This window comes from Anthonomus grandis, chromosome 2, assembly GCF_022605725.1.
Source record: "Anthonomus grandis grandis chromosome 2, icAntGran1.3, whole genome shotgun sequence".
NCBI classification, from domain to species: domain Eukaryota; kingdom Metazoa; phylum Arthropoda; class Insecta; order Coleoptera; family Curculionidae; genus Anthonomus; species Anthonomus grandis.
The window spans coordinates 17,446,225-17,469,590 of record NC_065547.1 but is presented as its reverse complement, the minus strand read 5'-3'; the positions used below and the strand labels follow the sequence as shown (position 1 = coordinate 17,469,590).

Below are 23,366 nucleotides of genomic sequence, written 5' to 3'. Positions count from 1 at the left end.
AATTATATATTGTTATATACCTGACCATAATACAAACCTTTCAGCATTAGTCTTCAACAAGAAGTTTCCTTTCTTTAAAGCACCAAGCCTGGCCTCATGCCTCTTAGACCTGCTAGCCAAGTTCACTTTCTTTTTTTCTAGTGGGGCATCTTCAGGTTCGCTCAGACTCTTTTCAGAATCACTATCATCACTTTCACTTTCTGATTCAGTTTCTTCATCACTGCTCTCTTCTTCCTCCACCTCTTCTTCTTCTGTATCTTCCTTTTCTTCCTCATCCTCCTCATCCTCATCAGCAACATCTTTAAGGAGGGATGCCATTTTATCAACCTCTTTTTTTATTTTGTTGTACTTTTTCTTTTCTTCTTTGATGGCTGCTTGATTCTTCTTAATGATCTCTTTCAGTGCGATTCGTTCTTTTTTGGCATTGTCCTCTTTATTTTTGAAGTTTCTTAGTTTGTTTCCTAATTGTTTTACCTGCAAGAATCCTTGTTTTAATAAGAAATAGACAAAAAGGGGGTTGTGTTACCTCTTTCTGCAACCTCTTCTCTTTTTTTTCTGGCGTGTCTTCTCCATCACTCTCCTCCTCAGTCTCTTCATCATCAAGATCCTCATCTTCATCACCATTTGCCACACTATTCTGTCTGGAAGTGCTTAAAGAGACTCTCTTGCCTAAAATAGTATTATAAAGTTAAAATATTTTTAATAATTAGGCAGTGAAATGTGTAATGTTAGTAAATACTTAGCACACAAAATAGCTGCAGTGTGGTTAATACCGTTGGCATAGTATGGCAGATTAGCATTGGTATTCGACCAGTTTGATATATTAGCATTAGCATTTGGCCTTGGCCTTGGCATATCATAGGCTAAAATTGTATAAAATTTTATAGAAGATAAAGAGGGTGTTTTCTTTATTACCTCCCAGGGCATCAATAAGTTTCTTCTCCAACTCCATATTTTTCCTTTTAGATTCCTCAAGTTGCAGCTTGGTGGTGTCCAGTTGCTTCACAGCTTCTGTATACTTTTTTTCTATTTGTTCTGAATTCTTTCTTGACTGTTCTGCTTCTTTTTTAAGAGACTGGATAACCTAAATGTTAAGAATTCATTAAAACTCGCTAGCTTTTGGTGTGCTGTTTCATACTGTAATCCTATTCTGCCATTGCCCTTATTTACAGATATTAGAAACATGTCGATGCGACCAGATGACCACAGAAGAAAATGGGACAGAGAGGAATACGAAAAACTAGCCGAAGAAAGGAAAAGAGCAGAACAAGATTTAAAAGATGAGGAGGACAATAAAAAGAAAGGTCCGCCAATAAAGAGAGAGCTTCTTAAAACTCGAGAATACAAAGTTGATTTGGACTCAAAGCTTGGAAAAAGTGTTGTTATTAACAAAAACACCCCTACATCACAATCGGGAGGCTATTATTGTAACGTTTGCGATTGCGTGGTTAAAGATTCCATAAATTTTCTTGACCATATCAATGGAAAGAAACATCAAAGGAATCTGGGCATGTCCATGAAGGTGGAGCGCAGCTCTTTGGATTCAGTGAAGAAACGATTTGAAATGAACAAGAAAAAAATGGAGGAGAAGAAGAAAGATTACGATTTGCAGGCCAGGCTTACGGAGATCGCCGAGGAGGAGGAAAAACTGAAAGAGTACAGAAAGGAGAAGAGGAAGGAGAAAAGGAAACTGGAGGAAATGAGAGAGGAGCAACCAGACGTACCTAGCGAACTCGCCAGCATCATGGGGTTCTCTGGATTTGGAGGGTCTAAGAAACGCAAGTAGTAGGACTATAATAGTCTGTTATATGTATATGATGATCCTCTGATAATGTCTTGTATGTAGCTTGTACGTTTTCTTGTATATCAAAAGCAATATTGGGATTTTTTTTAGTATATAGGCACTAAATATTATGTATGTCAAATAAATTCTTTCTTTATATGTTATTACTGTCCCTGTCTGTCTTCAACTGACTTTGGTAAGTAATTAGATTTTATGAAATAGCACACCAAAAGGTATTTTGGGTCTAATTAGGAGGCAGAATAATCAAACATTTTTTGGTCTTAGTAAATTGTCAAAAGTTTGTTTTAGAATTTCGGTTAGGGTTGAAAACACTCGGTTTCTGGTCATTGATATCAGGATGGCCAGATCGGGAAGTGGTTGGTTTCGTCTATGTCTATGGTTCACGAAAGGAGGAGGATATATTGATTTGAGATCTATTGCCTTTGTTTTCTGTTAAGAGCCAGTTCTATTAGGTCGGTTTAGATCAGGAAGTGGTTGGTCTGGTCTGTGTTTTATGGAGGGGTGGAGGGCATATAGGTCTAATATAATTGTTCTCTGCATTGGCGGCTCCTGTTGTTAATGATCCTTATGAAAATGTAGTTATTTTAAAACAGTATTTACTACAAACTGCAAGAAGAAATTTGAAATTATCAATTATGAAAGCATTGGAAGAAAAAATGACTCCAAGTGCTTGAAAAAGAGAAAACATTATTAATTTAATCCCTGGAAGACGATATTTATATTGTTTGTGATTGAAACATACCTTTTCATCTGCTGCATTATTAGCTTTGCCACCCCCACCGCCGCTCTTCGCCTTTTCCAGTTCAGCTTCCAAATTCGCTAACCTAGCTAATAGCCTCTTGTTCTCCATCTCTTGGGCCTCTTTGTTCCTCAGTTCTAGCGCTAGCATTTGCTTAGTGCTTTGAAGATCATCACGTACCTTATCGATGTCATCCAGCTCGTCCACCTCCTCTGGCGCTATTTCGTCCTGCAATATGGTTTGGGAATTATCAGGTGCTAAGTATATGCCCGTCAAAATTTCGTGTAGAATTTTCAAAAATAGCCAATCGTTTGGGTACTTACGCTTACCGGTGGCATACTCGCCATCGAAATGGATTTCTGAACTTGCTCCTCTATGGTCATTTGTCTCCGGAACTTCCTTAGGCCTTCCAGGATCGGTTTACTCCTGTCATTGGTCTGGACCTTTTTCAGTTTTATGCCTGATTCAATCTGTTTTAGCAGCTCGTTGTGAACATTGGGTTTTTCGCTGGCATATAGGAAATGCTCCTGAGCTTTTGCTTCTGGAAGTAAAGGTTGTGACCGATCGTTGCATTCTACGTGACGGAGCTTCTTGCCTCCCTCGATTTCTTTGAGTGTTGCTGACCAATCTGGGCGTACCTTAGGTCTCGATCTAAAATTCGTTTATAAACTGACGTACTATTCTACAACTAAAGGACTTACTTGAGTTGCTCGATTTTCTTCTGTTGTTTAGCAGTCAATGGTTTCGTGAGGGTTTCCCCTGGCATGCCCGGGGGTGGTGGAGGCATCGGTGGTGGCGCAGGCGTTTGCGAAAGCCTTCTCATAGACTCTCCTCTTACCAAAGAGTTTCTTTTTGCCGGCAATTCCTACACAAACGGACTTGAATTATAAAATTTTCTCGAGCTACACGCCGAATTTTTCTTATAACACAGGACGCAATCGTGAGTGAATTTAGACTAAAGTATAATTAAGCTCGGATTGGCGCAAATCTGGCTCGATTTTAATTATAAATAGCGAGGGATAACAATGATCCGAGGCGTGCAGAGATCTTTCAAGTGTGGCCTGGCGTCTGAAAGTTGCACTTGACTCTCACTTGTTCATTGATAGGTCAATTTAATTTTAGGAAAGTTATTTTAAAATAATATTTTAATTTAAAAAAAGCAAGTAATCAGGCTTATTGGGCTAATCATAGTGGAATTTCGCTACTTATGGCAACACTGACGGTAATGTTTTGACATATCCCGACAAATGATTTTACTTTGCGCATGCTTAAAGTCATCGTAGATGTCAATGGCGCACTGAGACAAAAAAAACGTTAAATAAACGTTTTAACTGTTAAATTAACACTTTTTAAACTTTAAATGCGTTCTTTCCATGAATGGCGCTAAAAATATCGCAGATTTGTTTCCTTAGTATTTTTAAATTACGAGACAGTTTTACCACGAACCAAAACTCTTTATTTTTACTCTCGACACGTGCTTCGCTAACGATGTTAGTATCTTCGGAAGAAGATTAAAATCTAGTTTTTAAAGCATTTTTAATCTTCTATATCAAGCTAAGCTAATCACTATCCCGAAGATAGTGTTAGCGGTCGAGAGTAAAAATAAAGGGTTTTGGTTCGTGGTAAAACTGTCTCGTAATTTGAGGGTCACACCAAAGGTTTCAACCATAGGACTATTAGTATTTTTGTTCTGTTTTCTCAACGGACATATACCTCTGTGTCAGGATGAGGTATGCTCCAACGACAAAAAATATTTTTTGATCGATTATGATGAACGAAGTGGAGTATCGTTGATTGAGAATATGGGGTTATTTAATCAACAAGAGTATCGTATATCCGAATATCAATATGGGTTTTTACCGAAAAAATCAACATTAACTAACTTAACAATTTGCCAATATGTACACAATGCTATTAATAAAAGAAAACAGATAACTCTAGTTTATCTTAATGTGACAGATATTTTAATTAAATTACTTATCTTCTATTTTAATTGCTAGAAATGCCATGTTCAGTTCTATAGGTAATTCAAAGACCCTATGTTTTACTGATAACCTTAAAATGTACATGGAAATAATTTTAATGGAGAATTGTCATAGGTTACAAAGAAATTTAGAAAGAGTTGTAAGCTGGTGTAATTTGAATCATTTTAGTTTTAATGAAAAAAAAAGTGTTGCTCTGTATCTTTATTACTTAATAAAAAATTTAATCAAATATACTTACAGAATTAATGGTGCACAATTATAGACTGTAAGCATGAGAAAGACTTGGGTGTCATAGTAGACTGTAAACTGGCATCTACAGATAATAATTATTGAATTGGTTAATTAGGCATATAAAAAAATGGGATTTATTGTCAGAACCACTAAGGATACTGTAACTTAACAACAAATTATACTAAGCAAGTTATACTAAATTAACTTAAGTTATACTAAACACTATAACTTAAGCGTTGAGTGTTGTCTAAGATTGTTTGACAATTTGGCGTTACCGGTGCCGGAGTATGGTTGCATTGTGTGGTCTCCACAATATGAAATATGGAGCAAAATGTAGAACGTGTGCAACAACGTAAATTCCTGATATATATGTTTTTCAAAAAGCATGGCCGTTATCAAAATCAATGCTATAATTACCTATTATTGCAGGATTTTAGTAGAAGCCTTTCTTTGGAAAATCGTCACATCAAGATTTGACTTGTATATATGTACATACAATGATTTTAACCAATAAGATTAATTTTAAAAATTAATTCTCGAGATAACTAGAAATACTTTCAATGCTTCCATACTTTGTCAATACTGGTAGCACTAGACACTAGACACTTTTCCATTACAAACATTTTTAAAGGTTCTCCAATATATAAAATGAGCAGCTTTTTTAATATTTATGCATTCTTTTACCAGTGAGTCTCTTCAATGAAATGAATATTAACATTTAAAATTCATTTCAATTAGGTTCAATTAGGTTAGCATTTAAAATTAGTTAAACATAGCTTTTTTTAAAAGTAATAAATTAAACTCGAAGTCATAGGTCATAAATATATTGAAATATAAAATCGAAGGATTATACGTGTTTCCATGTAACTATAATTACTTCATACCTTGTAAAATTATTAATAAAAACGAAAGAAGCAAAAAAAATACAACATTAAAGTTAGGTTTAGATGCAAAAAATATAAAAGATGAAAAGGTTTGTCGAATGTAGGAATCGAACCGCGTAGGTCTGTCCTATAGGTTGCGTTAAAATGGCTTGACGTAGTGCACTTGTTTTATTTAAGGAGAATCTGAAGGCAAGGCCAAATTGTTGAAAATGAAGTGAGGTTCAAAATGGAAAATGTCATTCATAGAGTTGAGAACTGGACTTTTCATGGCCTTTGTTATTTCCAATGTTTCGAGAAGGTCCAACTTAGAACATTCATGTAATACATGTAGATAATACTACAGATAGACAACACCCCATAGCCAACCCAACAATCTGTCTAAAGAATCATTTGTTAAATTTAAAAAAGTTTTCTTTCAGTACTAGATTCATCAAGGTTATCAGATTATTTCTCATGATCATTATGGCTAGTAGGTTTGAAATTAGCATCCAAAAAAGTATGTCATATATCACATATGTTTTTTTCGGCACATAAAAATGTATGTAGAGAATAGGGTAAATATAAGTGAAAATATTTTCTTGTAGGTGATTTGGGAAAATATTCAATAGAAACGTTTAATTGAAAAAATATCCGAAATAATTCAAGCCACTACTGCATACTACATTTCTTTTCTGTGATTTCAAAAAATTTGATTTTTTATCCCAAAGAATATTTTGATTACTTCCAGGCAGTTTAATGAATTTCATCATCTATTCGTCACAGCACCTGGAAGAATATTTAATTTCTCAGCGAGCAAAGGAAGTAATTGAATTAACTGCCTGGACGAATATTTTAATTTTTTTCTAGACAGTTGAGTGAAAGTCAATTCTTTGGAAGGTTTTTTTGTCTTGCTTATAAGCTTGAGTGCACTGAAACGGTGAAACCTCAAACAGAAGGATAGTAACAGTTTCCAGTTCAAATATTGTTATATTCCCCTTTATTTGAAAACACCTCCGAAATAATTCTAGCCATAGCTAAAAATTATACCTGTGCCAGGAGTTTCTTATGAAACGGTTTATTTATAACAAAATGAATATAAACAATACATTTTTCAATTAATTAAATTTAAGAAAATCAAATTTTGGAATCATCTACATGTCCGCCTCGATTTTTAATAACAGCTTCACAGAGTTTCGGTAGTCTTCTAATTAATTTGTCCAAAGTTTCCTGAGGTATCTTGTGCCACTCTTCTTGGATGATCCTCCACAAGTCTTCTTTTGATGTGGGGCATCATTTTTGCACTTGTCTATCCAGTTCATCCCACAGTAATTCGATAGGATTGAGGTCCGGTGATTGTGGGGGCCATGCCATAACTTTCAGAAGATGTTGCCTTTGTAATTAACCTAAATATTGCTTGCACAAATTCGACGTGTGGGTCATTGTCATGTTGAAAGATGAAGTTTTCCCCAATTATTCGAGTACCAGAAGGAAGTATATTGTCACTTAAAATTGTTTTGTAACCCTCTTCTCGAAGAATTCCCTCTATTTTAATTAGATCGACCACTGCAGATCCTCCGAAACAACCCCACACCATCACCGAACCACCACCGTGTTTAACTGAGACCACCGTACAGTTCTCAGCGACCCTTTCATTGGCATAACGGCGAACAAAAACTCGCCTCTTCGTTCCAAAAACGTCGAATTTCGACTCGTCACTCCATAGAAGTTTCTTCCAGTCATCAATGGTCCATTCTTTGTGTGATTGGACCCACTCAAGTCTTTTCTTCTTATTAACATCCTTCAGATGCGGTTTTGATACTGCTAAACGTCTTTTAAGACCAGCATTATAAAGTCGCCGTTTTACTGTCGAAACACTGACCGCTTTTTTACGCTCCTAGTTGATTTTTGCTGTGATTTCAGGGGCTGTAAGGCGTCTATTGCGTTTGCTTGTAGTTATAATATTTAAATCCTCCTTTGAACTTGTTGCCTTTGGCCTTCCTGATCCAGGTTTGTTGCTAATAGTCCCTTCTCTGGTGAATTTCCTAACATTATAATTAACAGTCCACCTTGGAATTCCCAAATCCGTCGAAATTTGACGGTTAGTCTTTCCAGCCTTATATGCAGTCCAATGATAATACCTTTTGTTTCTACCGATAACTCTTTTCTTTAAGTCATTTTAAAGAATGTTAAAAAACCAGCAAAGAAACGGTGACAATCGTCAATAAGCGAAATTATTCACCAATGTTACACAAAATCAATTCTTGAAGACTAAACACCTTTAAATGTTTCAAATTTCATCGGAAACGAGCTGTAAACAGATTAGTTTTTTAGAAGAAGTGCATATTTTCACTACATGGTTTGTTATTTGCAAGACTATTTTTAAATACTCAGTGTTTTTCAACGAACCATAGTTGATAGGTATGCTGTTTAAGCATATATGAGCCGTTCAGCGGAAAAGTGGTCTAACTCCCTTAAAGTAGAAATTTAGAAAATTGATATTTTGCATCTGGATGAATTAAAAAATCACAGTAACATATTCTTTACTTTTTTGTACATATTTATAATAATCCTGTACTAAAATTTCATATGGTAAACATTTTTACTGATTGCGCCCATTAATTACATTTTTGCCGCCCAATGTCATTCTTCCAGTAAGTTTTTTTCAAAAACATAGCGGAAAAGTGGTATAACTTGGAGAGTTATATCACTTTTCCTTGTAAAAGTTAACCAAATTTCACAAAACTGATGAACCAAAGAAAAATAATAGCTGTAGTATGTTTACTATGATATCTATTACTGATAAAAGTGTTCAAAAAATATAGAGCTTGAAGAGCAAAACATTACTACTACTTATCTTACATACTAAACTTACAGTAAGGAGAGTAAGAACAAGTTATTAAACAAATTAATCTTCATCAGAATCGGATAATGGGCCACTGTCAACTGCATCTTCTTTTGTCAGTAAGTCCAGGAAGAACTGATGCTGAATCGGGGGAATCCACTGAAGAAGTTCTATCATATCTTTTTTCTTAGCTACAGTAACTGATCTACACACTACGTCCCATAACACTAAAAAAACCTGACTAAACAAGAAAAAGCAAGTTTAATAGGACCTGGCGCGATATCGGAACAGCGTGGTGCCTTGACTTATACCACTATTCCAGCGAACGAATCCATTATGTTGAGAGGAATAACGTTAGGAAGCTCTTATCTTAGCTAAGTTAAAGTTTTGACTTATACCAGGTTTCGACTGAATATATTAGACCAGTAGAAACATAATTAATGGTATAACTCAAAAATTAAAAAATACTGACATATACCACTTTTCCTCTGAGCGGCTCATATGCAATTTACAAAAGAGATGCAATCTAAATATAGGTATAACGATAATATTTTTGTATCTAATTTAAAATATTAAAAAGAATACATGGTGGGCAAATACTTTTGAGCGGTAGTGTATGTAACAGATATATGTATAACATCTTCAAAGCAAAAAAAAAAAATTAACATACTTGGATAAAGTTGAAATGGCAAAACCGCAGGCAAGACAGTGTGTTTTCTTTAGTTTTTGGCTGTAAAAAGACGCACTTGAGTGGTTTTGTGAACTGTTACGATAGTAAAAACTTGTGCCGTTTGTGCCGCACCATGGGAAAGAAGCGATTTAAGCCGATCTTTTTACAAGTAAATACCGATATTGTCATAACATCATATCAAGGACCAACCGTCGTCATAAACGTAGAATAATAAAAATTTATTAAGAAATCTATAATAATTATAAAATATTTAATTTCCATAAAAATGCTTTTTATTGGACCTACCTTTACTCTAATGAAGTTTGTTAAAAAAACACATGAAGAGTTCATAACGATAATTTTGTTTATAATTTAAAGCATAATCTGTTTATAATAAAGATGAAAAGGAAAGGTAAAGTTTTGTAAACTTTTGTACACTTTCAGGCTAGAGTAAATATTTTTTGCCGACGTCACTGGTAAAGATTACTTGTGTCGGTGGAATCAAAAATGCAATCGAGGGACGTTGCGATGTTGTTGCCTGTTTCTCCAATATACGTTATCTCAGTGGCGAAGCGTACTAGTAGAAAAGGTAGACACTGTCTACCCAAAATTATCCAGTTATTTGTCATTAATTTATTACGTAATTATTTCATGTAATTGAGAATTACAATTTAAAAAAAAAATTAACACAGAACGTAGTCGCTCCTTACAATTATTATATAGTATCTAAACGGCTATAATATCTATCTATCTATAATATCTAAGGCGCGCCCCGCCTGACGCACCAATTAAAATAAAAATGCAGGGCTGACACCCACTTATTGTATACGAGCCCCAGAAAGACACATTGATATTTGTCTTCCGAAATTTAGAGCAATTAATCGAACCATATACGCATCAAGCAGGTGGCAGAGGTCCGGCCGCATCAGCATTCAGCCTATTACGTATGCAAAATTTACTCGCGGAAAAGACATTCGAGCTTTTGTCTATCGAAGTCGACCAGCTATTTTATTATGCTGTTTAGGATTATTGTTTATGGACACGCCTGATCTGGTCGGCCGCATTACCTACATCTTAAGTTTTTTTAGTGGTTATTTATGTGGTTATTTATGAACGACTGTTCGATATTGGCAATTGTATTTTTAAAATAATGGATATTATGGATTTATAAGTTATAGTTATACCTATGTTGTGTTTTTTTGTAAGTAGTATTTATTTTTATTTATCTATCTTTTTATGCTAGTAGTAATTATTTTTTCTTTTTTATATCACTACATAATTTTTCTCTTTGAGTTAATATTTCATGCGCTTTCATTCTCTATTTTATTAAAATGAATAATATTGAATACACATTTTTTTCTAAATAACGATTTTTATTGTTTGTCTACCCGAAAAAAAAGTTCACGCTTCGCCACTGCGTTATCTACGTTTATTTAACTTTAAATGTTGACTTCTTTATAGAATATGTTATCACATTTTATGAGAAAAAAAAATGCTTCATATTTTATTAAACAGCAATAGTATTGTTTTGCGCGTGTCAAATTAAGTGACAAATTTTTATGATATTATAAAGTGTGTTTTTTTGCCATTTCTACATAAGCATTTGACATCATTGCATCAAGGATGTTGCAAGCAAACAAACTGCCCATAGTTTTCTATTCATTCTAGCCTTTCAATGTTCAAAGATCAGACCCTATAGTAATAACAGTAATTCACATTATAACTGATATATCTACAGGGTGTTTCTTAAAGACGTGCTAATATTTAAGGGGGTGATTCCTGGGCCCATTTTAAAAAAAAAGTTCCTATGAACATATGTCCTAAAATTTTGAGATACAGGGTGTTAAAGTTTTAAAGAGAAATGTGCAAAACAAAATTTTTCTCTGCCAGTGGCGCCCCTACAGGTTTTCTATTGAATATTTTTAGTGAAAAAAATATTACGCCACTACTTTTTCTTAAAACAAAAATTATTTTTAAAATCCTCAGTTACTTTTTAACAAATTTAATCTATTGGCTTTTTTTCATCCGACGCATGGTTTTCGCTTAAGAAAATAAAAACAATTTTACTTCCCTAAAAAGCATAGAAACATGCATAGGCGACTCCGCGACTTTAAGGAACACCCTGTATAATTCACAGTAAAGTACATTTACAAATATCTCTACTGTTTTCATTTTTTAGAGAGACATTGGAATCTCTAACTTAGACACTAATTCCGCAGCAACATGGGAAAAAATTGTTAAACTTCTCAGGATCTGGCCAGTTGGTTTAACCAGTGCCAAAAAAAAACTCCTCAAACTGCTTTCATTTGGTCCCTCCCCAGTATATCCCTCTATAATACCTCACAACTTCCCAGGAAGTTTTGAGTATGTTGTCTGAGCTAAGAAGATAGTTTGTAAAAATAACCTTTTTTGTCTCTATTAGATAGATATATAAATTTTCCTGTAACTATTGAGAGTTAGTTTTAGTTGTTCAGATGGGTTATTTAAGTCGTTGAGTTGTATGAAATTTAAGGTTATATTATATTTCTGATTTATTGACACTGCCGTTATTGAACCACTCATTATTGTTGTTTTTTTGTATTTTTGGAAAGTATTCATTAAATTTACGTGTTAGGTTAAAAAGAAAACGATAAAAAATGCTGCCTTTTAGGAACCCTTAATCTTGGTATTCTAGTATTTGGCCTCATAAAGACTGTTTAGGCCTCGTCTAGTTAAGGGTTGGTAGGTTTTAAAAGAAGGTTCAAGTTTGGTGATGTAAGTGGTACCCTCCCACAAGCTCGACAAAGGTGGTCCTTCTATGATTATTAGTATTAAAAATTATGTTAAAATCACAATTAAAAAAGATACGCCTCAAGATGCATGTTATACTATCTAGAAACAAATTAAAATCACCATCAGGTGCCCTATAAACAGAACATTAAAATGTTTAAGTTCAATAGCGCGACTCCACTATGAAATTCAGACAATAGACAATGCCTTCAACATTACTACGTAGCAGTATGGTTAGGATAATACAGCCACCACGACTCATAGTTGATCTGATGTAGTAAGATGTGACTGTACAGTTTTAAAATTAACCAATGTTTGTCAAGTATTTGAGTTAATATACAAAAATAGTTTGTTTTAAGATAAAGCAGCATTAATCTGATACCAAGTAAAAATTAATTTAAGCGACTCATCGTTTTATCAAAAATTATTTCTTAAATTTTGAATGAAAATATCTAGTTACGCCTTATAGTTTGTTGTTTGTAGTTTTAAATGTTAATTCAACAAATAACGTGTTTTTCTAACAAAGCTTGGCTAACGCTCAGATATAAGTTTTTTCAAAAGTTTTTTATTGAATTAATCATTTTCAAAAAGGCAAACCTAAAAGTGTTGATCCAAACGATTAATTTTTCTCAGTGCAGATATAAAGATGATAAAAAGTCACTTAAAAGTAAAATTAATCAGGATCCTCGTAGTTTCTAGCAATTTATTTAAGGATAGAATTCTCATCAAAATCAAGGTCAAGAGAATACTTAGCTACTTCTGGGATAGCCCAGGGAAGCAACTTAGGCCCCCTTACTTTTCTTTTATTTATAAATGGTTTACCTGTATTGTAAAGAGTTGCAAATGCTTGCTTTATGCTGATGACTTTAAATGATTTAGGCAAGTGTTTGATGTAAATGACTATATACAGCTACAACGTGACCTTGAACATGTTTTTAAAATAAAATATCAGTGGATATTGCGAAGTGTATGACAGTAAGCTTTACTCGAAAAATAAGTTATTTAAATGTAAAAATAAATGTACTTAAGAGGGGAACTGAGGTTAAGAATTTGGGTGTTTATTTTAAAGGGAATTTTAAGTTTAATAATTGTTATAACGTTATAACCAGGAAGGCTTATATAGGGCTCTAGGATTTGTGATAAGCAATAGTAAGAATTTTTAAATAAACGAAATAATAAAACTATATAACATGCTTATAAGACCACTTCATGCATCTGTTACATGGCTACCAACTATTGTTTCCCATATCGACTTTATCGAAAAAGTTCAAGAAAGATTTCTAAGAAGAAAGAACAATGCATATCCCTACATGGTGTCCTTACATGAAAGAAGAGAGACACAAACTATATAGTTCATTTACCATGTAAAAAAATTACTCCAAAATATAATTATAATATATAATAAATAAATAATATAATAAATAAATCTGTAACGCTTTACTTGCTGATTTTTTTTTTCAAAACAGAAAGAGGTGTTGCATTGAGGCACATCACTCACAGGCAGGAGGTGACTGTAAGAAATGGTTTTTTATGTTAGATTATCTTAGTTTTAAATACGTAGAGTACATATTTTTAATTCTATATTATTATTAGATTAAGTAAATTACAAATTATTTTTGCTGCCACTTTAAAAATAATTACTATTTTTTGGTGTTGATCAAGCTAAATGAATAAATATATCTTACTGGCTTTTGGTGGCTTCATAGAGGTCCGGACTTTTGTCTCATTGATTTTCTGAGTGAGGATATCTCATATGCTAAGTAATTATATGCCTTGAACTCTGGAATCTGATCGAATAAACACTATAAGAATATTATATAGGCCGATGTATCGGGTGTGCACTAAGGCAGGTCAATCTGGCAACGTAGGAACGTATTGTTGAAGTGTTGTGGTTTGACCCATATAAATCAAATTAGATCAGTAGACGCGGATAAAAGCTGAGCTATAGCAGTGTTGCTAGAAATATCGAAATTCCTTATTTTTTGAAAGATTTATTTTCCAAAAATTAAAATGAACGCGTCGATATGGCACTTTTTTTCAGCTACTTTTTTCTGATGAACTTAATAGTTTTAACGGTTTGCCCGAAATTTTATTTTTTCTATAAAAATTAAAAAAAATCCATCGACGTGGTACTCGTTTTAAGCTGCTTTTTTCCAACAAACTCAATGATTAAATTACGCTTTTGATAGCTCAACTTTTTTTTAATTTGATGGCCTTATTTCAATTTTCCAGGACGTAAAAATGTAGTTTTCACTATTTTTCTTTCTAACTTCTATTTTTATGAAATGTAGATGGATCATTCGACAATTACATAAAATTATATACACTACGTCTTCAATTTTAAACTTAATCCGTTATGGTAAACCTACCTTCGAAACTTTCCCATTAACCTGAAAAGGATAACCAATTTAAGATTTTTTTTTGAACCAAATTAACAAAAAATATTGGCTTGCAGATCTAGAAAAGGAGCAAAATAAGGCCATATAAAACAGAAAAAGAGAGAGTAGACTGCATTTGCAACAAACATTTCGGTTAATTACTTTGCACATTAATGACTTACCCTATCAATTTCCATTTCTTCAATTGTACTATCCTTCCTTAAGAGCGAGGGTTTCCTTTCTGGCAGCTTTCTTTCTTCGACCTTTTTCAAGCTGGGTAAGTCATGGATTTTATGATCCTTATAACGATTTTTTTAAAAATTTTAATCACATTTGGATTATTAGTAACTACTTACCTTCTTCGGTGGGGTCTTTTCCCTTTGGGGCACTGGTTTGAGTTGCGGTTTAACGAAGAAACTTTCCTTTTCTTCGCCATTTTGTTGGGGCTCTTTAGTTTGGACGGAGGTTTTTCTTAATTTTACATTAGCTGAAAAAATTATCTTTCAATATGTTTGTTCAATGAATAAAAGTAGTTAGCCCAGATCAAGTGGGTTTTGTGAAACATTCACCACTAGATGGAGGGAGTGTATTATGTAATGGTTGACCAATTATTACCTAATGGGTTATTCTCTTTTTCTTTTCTGAAACTTTCTCTCTCATAGGGTTCTTTCTTTTTCACTTTTCTTAGCTGTACGCCCTCTGCAAATGACAGTTTATTTAAATTTAAAAATTCAGAAATTATTGATTTGGAAATCTGTTTAGTAACAATTTGTTAGAGACATATGCTTTTTTTGGGTAGATTTACCATATTTGTTATATTTTACCTAAAGGATTATCTTTTTCTGGAATAGCAATGTCATCCACGTCATCTTCTTTTGGAGAACTTTCCTTTTTGGCGACCTTCCTTAATTTCGCTGTAAATTTCAAGTGTCACATGTATGAGCGATCAGACAACAAAAGTAATATAAGATGATCACATTTAAATGAAACATTTAAGCACACTACATAGAATTTCCCTTCAGGAAATGATATTTTAATGACACTTGGCAACTATGGAATACACCATCACGTGCAGCCAAATTTATATTCCTCAAGAAAAATTTTATGCTAAAAGTCTGTCCCAAAAGACTTTTATACACATAATACGTTACCGTTTTACCTATAGGGTTGCTAACTCCGTCTCCAGACGAGTCCGACGAAGGGCTTTCTTCTTTTTTTTCTGGTTTTCTGGGTACACTTTTCAGGTTGAAAGGGTTAAGGGGGTCTTTGGCTTCAGAGCCTTCTTTGACCCAGGGAGGCCTGAACGTGGTCCTCCCCGAGGGGTTTGATCCTTTGGCTATTTCTCCTGAGGCTGGCATTTCGTTTGGATGGGATATGTGGTGGAGATTTTATTGTCTACAAAGGAAATTGTAAGTTTATAGTATGATTTAGATTTTTAGTGGCTCAAAACATATTGACATGGTACTCTTTTTTAGCTACTTTTATCTAACAAAAATAGTGATGTAATTAGATTTTTGATATTAAGACTTATCGGCTCGTTCAAAATCGCAAGATCTTCGTAAAAATCAAAATAAACCTATCGAAATTTATAATGATGTTAAGGTCTTTATTCTAAGAAAATATTATAAATAACTCAAAGAAAGTTAAAAATCTGAACAAGATTTTTATCAGATCTATCCTGGTTGGTTTCCCTAGAGTCTTTTTTTTACGGTAAATTTAACCATTACGACAGAATGCTGCTATAAACTTGTTTTCTAGGTCTTTATTAAAGTAAATATTTCAATTTTTTCCTTCTAAACCACATCCATTGACTTTTATGCCTTTTATTCCTTTAATTTTCTTAAACATATTGCTTTTATGATTGGTTTTTATGATATGATTGGATCGAAAAATCACTTGAATAGGACTTTTTTGTTTTACTCTAGAAGAGTTTCTAATAGAGCTCTGTTGAATATTGTATTCTCTCTGTACTGTAGCTGCATTGTTTCATTAAGCATTTTATTTATGACATACTAGGTGTTCATTTACTTGGCTTGGTATCCCACCCACAATTATGTTGTTCTGATCTTCTTTTTGTTGGTGAAAGTTAGATTTTTGTTCCAGCACATCTATTTTCTTCTTAAGCTAAGTATTTTCACTTTTCAGCTGTATTACTTCATTAAGCAAACCATCAAAAACTTTTTTTAAATTATCAAACGTGTCAGACTTCAGAGCACAGTTTTAAATTGTCCATAAGGATTGCAAACGGTAGCTCAGAATTATTGGAGGCGGAGAACGAGAAGAACGGAGGTGGAGAATCAGCTTGCATAATTATGCAAGCTGAAGTTGCTGGTAAAAGTCAAAATAATGTAAACTTATTTGCCAAAACTAAATATTGAGAACCTAAACCTGCAAGGCTCCTGATTATAAGTTTAATTACAGTCTGCTTTTAAATTGCATTTCTTTTTCTTTGTTGGACATATTTCTTGAAATTTTACGTCTACCTAGCAGAAACTCTTTTGAATTTTGAAACTCTTTTCTCTAATTTTTAAGGTATTGGCATCCCATCTGTTTTTCTTGTAAATTATGTGTGTATTCTGGGTAAGCCTCTGTATTTTCTTGACGTCAGGTAAATTTCCTGATTATTGGAAGGTAAGTTTTTTTAACACCAATTCATAAAAATGGCAATAGAACTGATATTTGTAACTGTATATTGTTTGACAGGTTGTTTTCTGTGCAATTTTCATGGCACTGTAGGCGATTGCTTAGCGATCATCAGCATGGTTTTTCTCAGAGTAGATTTACAGCGACTAACTTACTGATTTACGCGTATGATTTGATCGGTGCTTTTAAGAACAGTTTGTACAGGTTAATAGTGTGTAGACAGACTTCTTAAAGGCATTTGATCGGGTTGGTCATAATTATCTGGTTAGGAAGTTTGGGGCTACGGCTCTTGGTAAGACTTTGGTCGAATTCTGTCATAGTTTTTTGATTGGTCGCACATAGTTAGTCACGATAAATAGCTATATTTTTAATGTTATGAGTATCTTTAGGTGTGCCTCAGGGTTCGCATAGTAGCTCTGTCTTTTTAACTTGTTCATAAATTGTGCATTCAAAGCATCTTGCTTTTGATGATGATTTTAAAGTGTACCTCTAACCAATGTTAAACTGTAATACACATTGAGTCATATTTTGCTGCTAAGCTACTTGAATTGGATTTAAATAGTTTTGCTGAGTATAGTAGAAGTATAGTATATTGAGTGGCGCAATAGTCTGGAACTGAATGTAAAGAAGTGTCTATGTATTTTGTTTAGTGGTTCTAATAAAATTATTAATTACCCATACACAATCAACAATAATGAACTTAGGTCAGTTAATACAGTTTAATCTTTAGGTGTTTTTTTCAACACCAAGCTAACTTTTTTGCCGGAAATTTTGGATATTATTAACAGAGGTATGCGTACTCTTGGTTTTATCACTGGACATAGTGCACATCTTTCAGCTTACTGTTTCAAATTACTTTATTTACCTTTGGTTCGTTCATTGCTTGAGTATGCGTTTATAATTTGGCCCCCTTACTATGATTGTCATATTGAACGCCTTGAGACTGTACTGAGAAAATTCTTAAGATATCTTGCTTGTAGGACTGAAGTTAATATTTTTAAGTAACTTACGTTCCTTGTATATTGTTAAGTTATTTTTGTGTAAAGTTTTTAGGTTTGTTAATGATTCTTCTGATTTAAACCTCTGAGGTTTAATGTTGATATATTTTTTGTGTTTCTGGTATATGAATCAGGATTTTGTATTATCTAACATTATTTTTGTAGATTGGCTCCATTTAAAATTGGAAAATTAAAATTTTCAAAAAACGAACATTACATATTAGTTACATCATTAGTTTCGCTCAAAACGCAATGAAGTTCAAAAATCGATTTTTAGGTAAATCGAACGGCAAATCCATTGTATTCCGAAAATCATCATAAGTATAAATAATGGTACGTCCGATCAAGAACCCTTTGTAACACTTGATATCGATTTGTCAAAACAGTCGAAATGGTACTGTAAAATATAAAAAAATTCAGCTGTAGGATTAAATTGTATAATATTTTCAATGATAAACAATCTTCCATGCAGAGCGAAAAAAACCCCTAGCAGAAATCTATAAAATATGCATCTTGAAATCAAAACCGATATCTAAACAATGGAAAAACCCTATATTGAAACCGAGAAGCAATCTAGAGCTAGCTGACAGCTATAGGCCAACTATTATATGGAGAACAAAAATCTTCTACCTGAGAATCAAATTGGAATCAGGAAAGCAAGATGATGCACAGAAGTCGCTGCCTTTATGTCCAACTCAAAATGCAAAATAATTTTTAAAAAAGAAAACACACAATCACGATCTCACAAGATATAATAAATGGCTACACGTGTTTCGTTCTAGCTAGAGCATCATCAGGCCTAAAATAAAAAATAACAGCCTAAACAAAATTAAATTTACATAATTAACACTTCGATTTTATGCCTTTAGATAGAGCGAAACACGTGTAACCATTATATGTTGTGAGTGCGACTGTGTTTTCTTTGTATTCGTCAATTTCGTCAAATTCTTAGATATTAGGGGAGCTTATGACGATGAGAATATGTTTAAGCTATATGAAATACTTAAAAGATATTTAAGATGATCTTCAATGTATCATATAACAGAGAAACCATTATCATGAACAAAGATAATAACATTATCTATAATGTATATACAGGGTGTCTCACGACGAATAGACGCGATCAATATTTCGGCAACTAATTATTCAAAAATTTTGAAAATTTGGCAACAGGGCACAGTCGATGGGGGCCACACAACTAAAATATTTTGACAGTTGTGACGTTTCTAGTTATACCGGAAGTAGGTTTGAACTTCGTTATTTTTAATGGAACACTCTGTATATTTTTACATTTTTGGCTTCCACGTGAAATTCTAGGTATATTTTGTGTATAATGTCCTATACCTAAGTGTAACCGTTTTTGAGATTTTTAATTTCACGTGAAAAACTATGTTTATAAGCCCTAACATAATTACCGATTACTCCCTTTTAGTAGCGTTTATTGATTGGTTAGTTTCGGTTTTATTTTAAAGGAAGGACCACTTTAAAAGACTATTTTAATATTTGGCTTAAAAAAAGATATACGGGGGTCAAAAACTAGCATTAAAGCACTAGCATAAAGATACAGGGTGTTAAAGTCAAAAAAAATCAGTTTCTTAATAATACCATAAAAAATATTGTAGACATTTTTATGAAATTTGGTACATGTATTGCATGCATCAAGACGCATTTTTTGATGCGCAAAAAGAAATACAGTGAAAGCTCCCATAAGCGGACACTCACGGTTCCGTAACTTTTGTCCGCTTATGGGAGGTGTCCGTTTAAAAGAGAGTATGTGAGTATAGAGTATAAATAACGGGGTATATAATCATGAAGAAATGAGGTAATACATAATCATGAGGAAAATGAAACAGAAACTCGCCAGATTAAAGCTTCCCCATATGAATTTATAGTTTTTTAACCTCTTAGTGAGTCCACCCGTTCCACTTCTCCTTCTGAGTCGTTTGGACTATACCATATTCAAGTTGGCCTGGGCTTTCTACATCCAAATTCAAAAAGTTGTCAATGGCATTTTCTTCTGTTGTTATGTTATTGTCTAAGGCCATGAAAAACTGGCATGTCACAGTAATTGAGCAAGTGTCGCTAAGGGCAGATCGTCTTCAGCATCGCAATAATTTGCTCAGCAAATTCTGAGCTACATCCACTTTTTCTGAATCCAGTTTTGCCAAAACAGTTTTTAATTGTAGAGGAATTTACTTTATCCCATGCTGTTTTTATAAAATACAAAGCTTCTAACACATTAATAGACTTTGTAAGCTCAGATAAGCTTTGGACATCGTCAATTTTTGTTAAAATATGTTTTAAAATCAAATGCCGATAATAAAATTTAAAGTTCTGTATAATACCTTGATCCAAGGGCTGACAAACTGAAGTTGTGTTTGGCGGTAAAAATATAATTTTCACATTTTTCATTTTCAGATAAAAATAAAAGAACTTGCCTTTTTTGGATTTCCATTTTCCGGTCGAATTCCAGTAACCACTTAGACATGATTTCTCGGGTCATCCAAGTCGCTGGTAGATCCTTAATAGCAACGTTTTTTAAACCACGGGGACGAGCCGCTTTCCCGATCACAATCAAATCGCATTTTTCACCGGCCATATTTGCACAGAATAAAATGGTTAGTCTATCTTTAGACAACTTTCCGCTCACACATGTTTCTCCTTTAAGGGACAGAGTTTTGTCGGGCAATGCGCGAAAAAAAAGTCCACTTTCATCTGCGTTGTACACGTCTTCTGGTTTGCAGCCAAGCAACATGGACGGAAGTTTCTCCAAAAATTGTGACACATCAACTTGATTTACTGCAGCAGCTTCGCCAGATATGCATTTGAAACTCACACTATGTCTTTTGCGCCACTCCTGCAGCCACCCGTCGGACGGCACTGAAATTATTATAGGCCAAAGTAATGGCGATTTCTTTAGCTTTCATTTTCATTAACGGCCCTGAGATTGGAATGTTCTGACTTCTAGCTTCACAAACCACTCAAAACATGTTTTGTCTATAGCAAAACCTTCCTTTTTTAAAAAATCCTTCTTTTGATTTATATTAGGCCCTGATTGCCATTTACTCCTGATATCTTCCTTATTTTTGGCAATTTCAGCTGCTTGCGTTTTCCCAATATTAAACCTCTTTGCCAAATGACGAACTGAAACACTTTCTCTGTCTAATACGTTAACAACTTCCATCTTTTCCTTTAACGAGAGCATCCTTTTTTTTGGTGCCATTTTACAGTTACAATAATAAAATATCTCAATCAACTACGAATTTGCCTGAACTAAAGATAAACCACAAGAATACATACTGGCTAGCCAACGAAATGCGTATATCGGGGAATTACCGAATTTTATATGTGCATTGGAATAAGCGGAACTAAAAATCGTCCGGGTATTAGATTAGTATAGCGTCCGTAGATCCGTGTAGATTAGTATATGCTGAAATTCGGTTTCATGAACTTTGTCCGGTTAAAAGAGATGTCCGCTTATAGGAGCTGTCCGCAAGGAGAGCTTTCACTGTATTTTCTGTCAGTGGCATCCCTACAGGTTTTCTATTGAATATTTTTAGTGAAAAAAATACTACGCTGCTGCTTTTTCTTGAAATAAAAATTATTTTTAAAATTCTCAATCACTTTCATTCACAAAAATTTGAATTCTTGTTTTTTTTTTGTCCGACGCATGGTTTTTGCTTAAAAAAACAATTTTACTTCCTTAAAAAGCCAGCTCGTTGCCCATAGCAACGAGCAATAAGAAACATGTCTCGACTCCGCAACTTTATTTGCCTTAATAAAGACGCGTTACGGCATTTTTTTACTCCCATTTACTCTTTAAACGCGTTAAAAACATGAGTATTTCTTAAATTATTTAAATTATTTAACTTTTCATACTTCTTGTAATAAATATTATCCCTTAATTTGCTTGCAATCGACGAATAAACATTTTCACACCGCATCAAATTTTTAGGGGAGTAAAATTGTTTTTATTTTTTTAAGCGAAAATTATGCGTCGGACGAAAAAAACCAAGAGATCAAATTTGCTAAAAAGTAATTAAGGATTTTAAAAATAATTTTTGTTTTAAGAAAAAGCAGTGGCGTAATATTTTTTTCACTAAAAATAGAATACCTGTAGGGACGCCACTGGCAGAGAAAATATTTTTTGTACATCAAAAAATGCGTCTTGATACATATAATACATGTACCAAATTTCATAAAAATGTCTACAATATTGTTTAAGTTATTATTAAAAAACTGATTTTTTTTGGAAACTTTTACACCCTGTATCTTAAAAGTTAAGGCGTTCAGGATATATGTTCATAGGAACTTTTTTTCTTAAAATGGGTCCAGGAATCACCCCCTTAAATATTAGCACGTCTTTAAGGAACACCCTGTATATATGTAAGACAAGAACAGTAAGATTGTTACACTACGCGGATGATTTTTGTGTAATAGGAGAGGGATTTGACATAACTGACATAATAAATAAACTAAATGCCTTTATACAGAAACTAGCCAAAAGCTTTGATGAATTAAACTTTAAAATATTTATAAAAAAACCAGCTGGAATGCACTTTAGTCCAAGAAGACATGACATTCTCAAAGAAAAGATATATTACAAGGATCAAATCTTAAACTGGGTCAAGGAACGTAAATCATCATATTTACAGATACGATCAATTGTAACCAAGCAAATAAAGAAAATATCAAATATTCAGTTTCCACGGAAATTTTTCAGAAATCAGTTTCCACGGTATGATGGGGAGGAAATCCCCTGACTTTACTCAATTTACCGGATGTCCAGGAACTCTACGGACAAACTTTACAGGGTGATTCTCCAACAAAAGATTGGAATTTTTTTTTATATGATGGTATGTCCTAAACGTCTTACTTTCGAGTCTTCTAAAATTATTGATTTTTGAGTAAATATTATCATTTTAACCATTCCAAAAATAGTTTTTATGCAAAAACAGTGCCCCAAATAAAAAAAGGAAGAATACAAATTTACTTAAAACTAAACAAGGGTTTAAAAAAAATTATTTAAAAAAAATGCAGTGGTGTATTGTTTTTTATTAAAAAATATTTACGATAAACCCTTACGAACGCCGCGGACAAAAATTAATTTTTTTCTTGTACGTCAAAAAATGCCCCCTGATGTATAAAACACATCTGCAAATTAAAAAAAATATCTACATTGGTAGTAGAGTTATTTAAATTTTTTTTTAAATTTGTAGATTCGAAAGTAGTAAGCGGGTGATAAAAGGATAGGATATTATAGTAACAGAGACCAATCATGCTTTCAATTCAAATTCAATCGGAGATATCAGATGATGTCAATATGGCACTCAAAAAGAGGAAACCGAATGTAACACAAAAATTCCTGGAATAAATTAATAAGAAATTCAACAACTTTTATCCCATATGTACAGGGTGTCCAAGATAAGGATCCTAAGCATGGG

At 33.4% G+C, this 23,366-nt stretch overlaps 2 protein-coding genes across 9 annotated transcripts in view; one reads left to right on the top strand and one right to left on the bottom strand.

The window, feature by feature from the left end:
* The window catches only part of LOC126733622 (zinc finger matrin-type protein 2), a 66,987-nt gene that overhangs the window by 8,705 nt on the left and 34,916 nt on the right, over positions 1–23,366 (top strand). Inside the window, exon 2 of one of the 2 annotated variants that reach the window (XM_050437009.1) lies at positions 1,173–1,947. The exons of the other annotated variant lie outside the window; for it this stretch is intronic. Coding sequence (XP_050292966.1) covers positions 1,184–1,786 — 603 coding nt within the window. The 5' untranslated portion in view covers positions 1,173–1,183 and the 3' untranslated portion in view covers positions 1,787–1,947. Of the gene's footprint in view, positions 1–1,172; positions 1,948–23,366 lie in introns of those variants that run through there. 2 annotated transcript variants of the gene reach the window in all.
* The window catches only part of LOC126733618 (glutamic acid-rich protein-like), a 35,159-nt gene that overhangs the window by 434 nt on the left and 11,359 nt on the right, over positions 1–23,366 (bottom strand). The window contains exons 2-14 of one of the 7 annotated variants that reach the window (XM_050436991.1): positions 15,441–15,676; positions 15,106–15,195; positions 14,897–14,980; positions 14,638–14,768; positions 14,464–14,580; positions 14,273–14,293; positions 3,245–3,408; positions 2,867–3,194; positions 2,547–2,771; positions 916–1,084; positions 774–863; positions 527–669; positions 38–474 (exon numbers count right to left, since the gene is read on the bottom strand). In XM_050436991.1, coding sequence (XP_050292948.1) covers positions 38–474; positions 527–669; positions 774–863; positions 916–1,084; positions 2,547–2,771; positions 2,867–3,194; positions 3,245–3,408; positions 14,273–14,293; positions 14,464–14,580; positions 14,638–14,768; positions 14,897–14,980; positions 15,106–15,195; positions 15,441–15,639 — 2,198 coding nt within the window. In that variant the 5' untranslated portion in view covers positions 15,640–15,676. The remainder of the gene's footprint in view (positions 1–37; positions 475–526; positions 670–773; positions 864–915; positions 1,085–2,546; positions 2,772–2,866; positions 3,195–3,244; positions 3,409–14,272; positions 14,294–14,463; positions 14,581–14,637; positions 14,769–14,896; positions 14,981–15,105; positions 15,196–15,440; positions 15,677–23,366) is intronic. The other 6 variants (XM_050436992.1, XM_050436996.1, XM_050436994.1 and 3 more) reach the window with 6 other exon arrangements.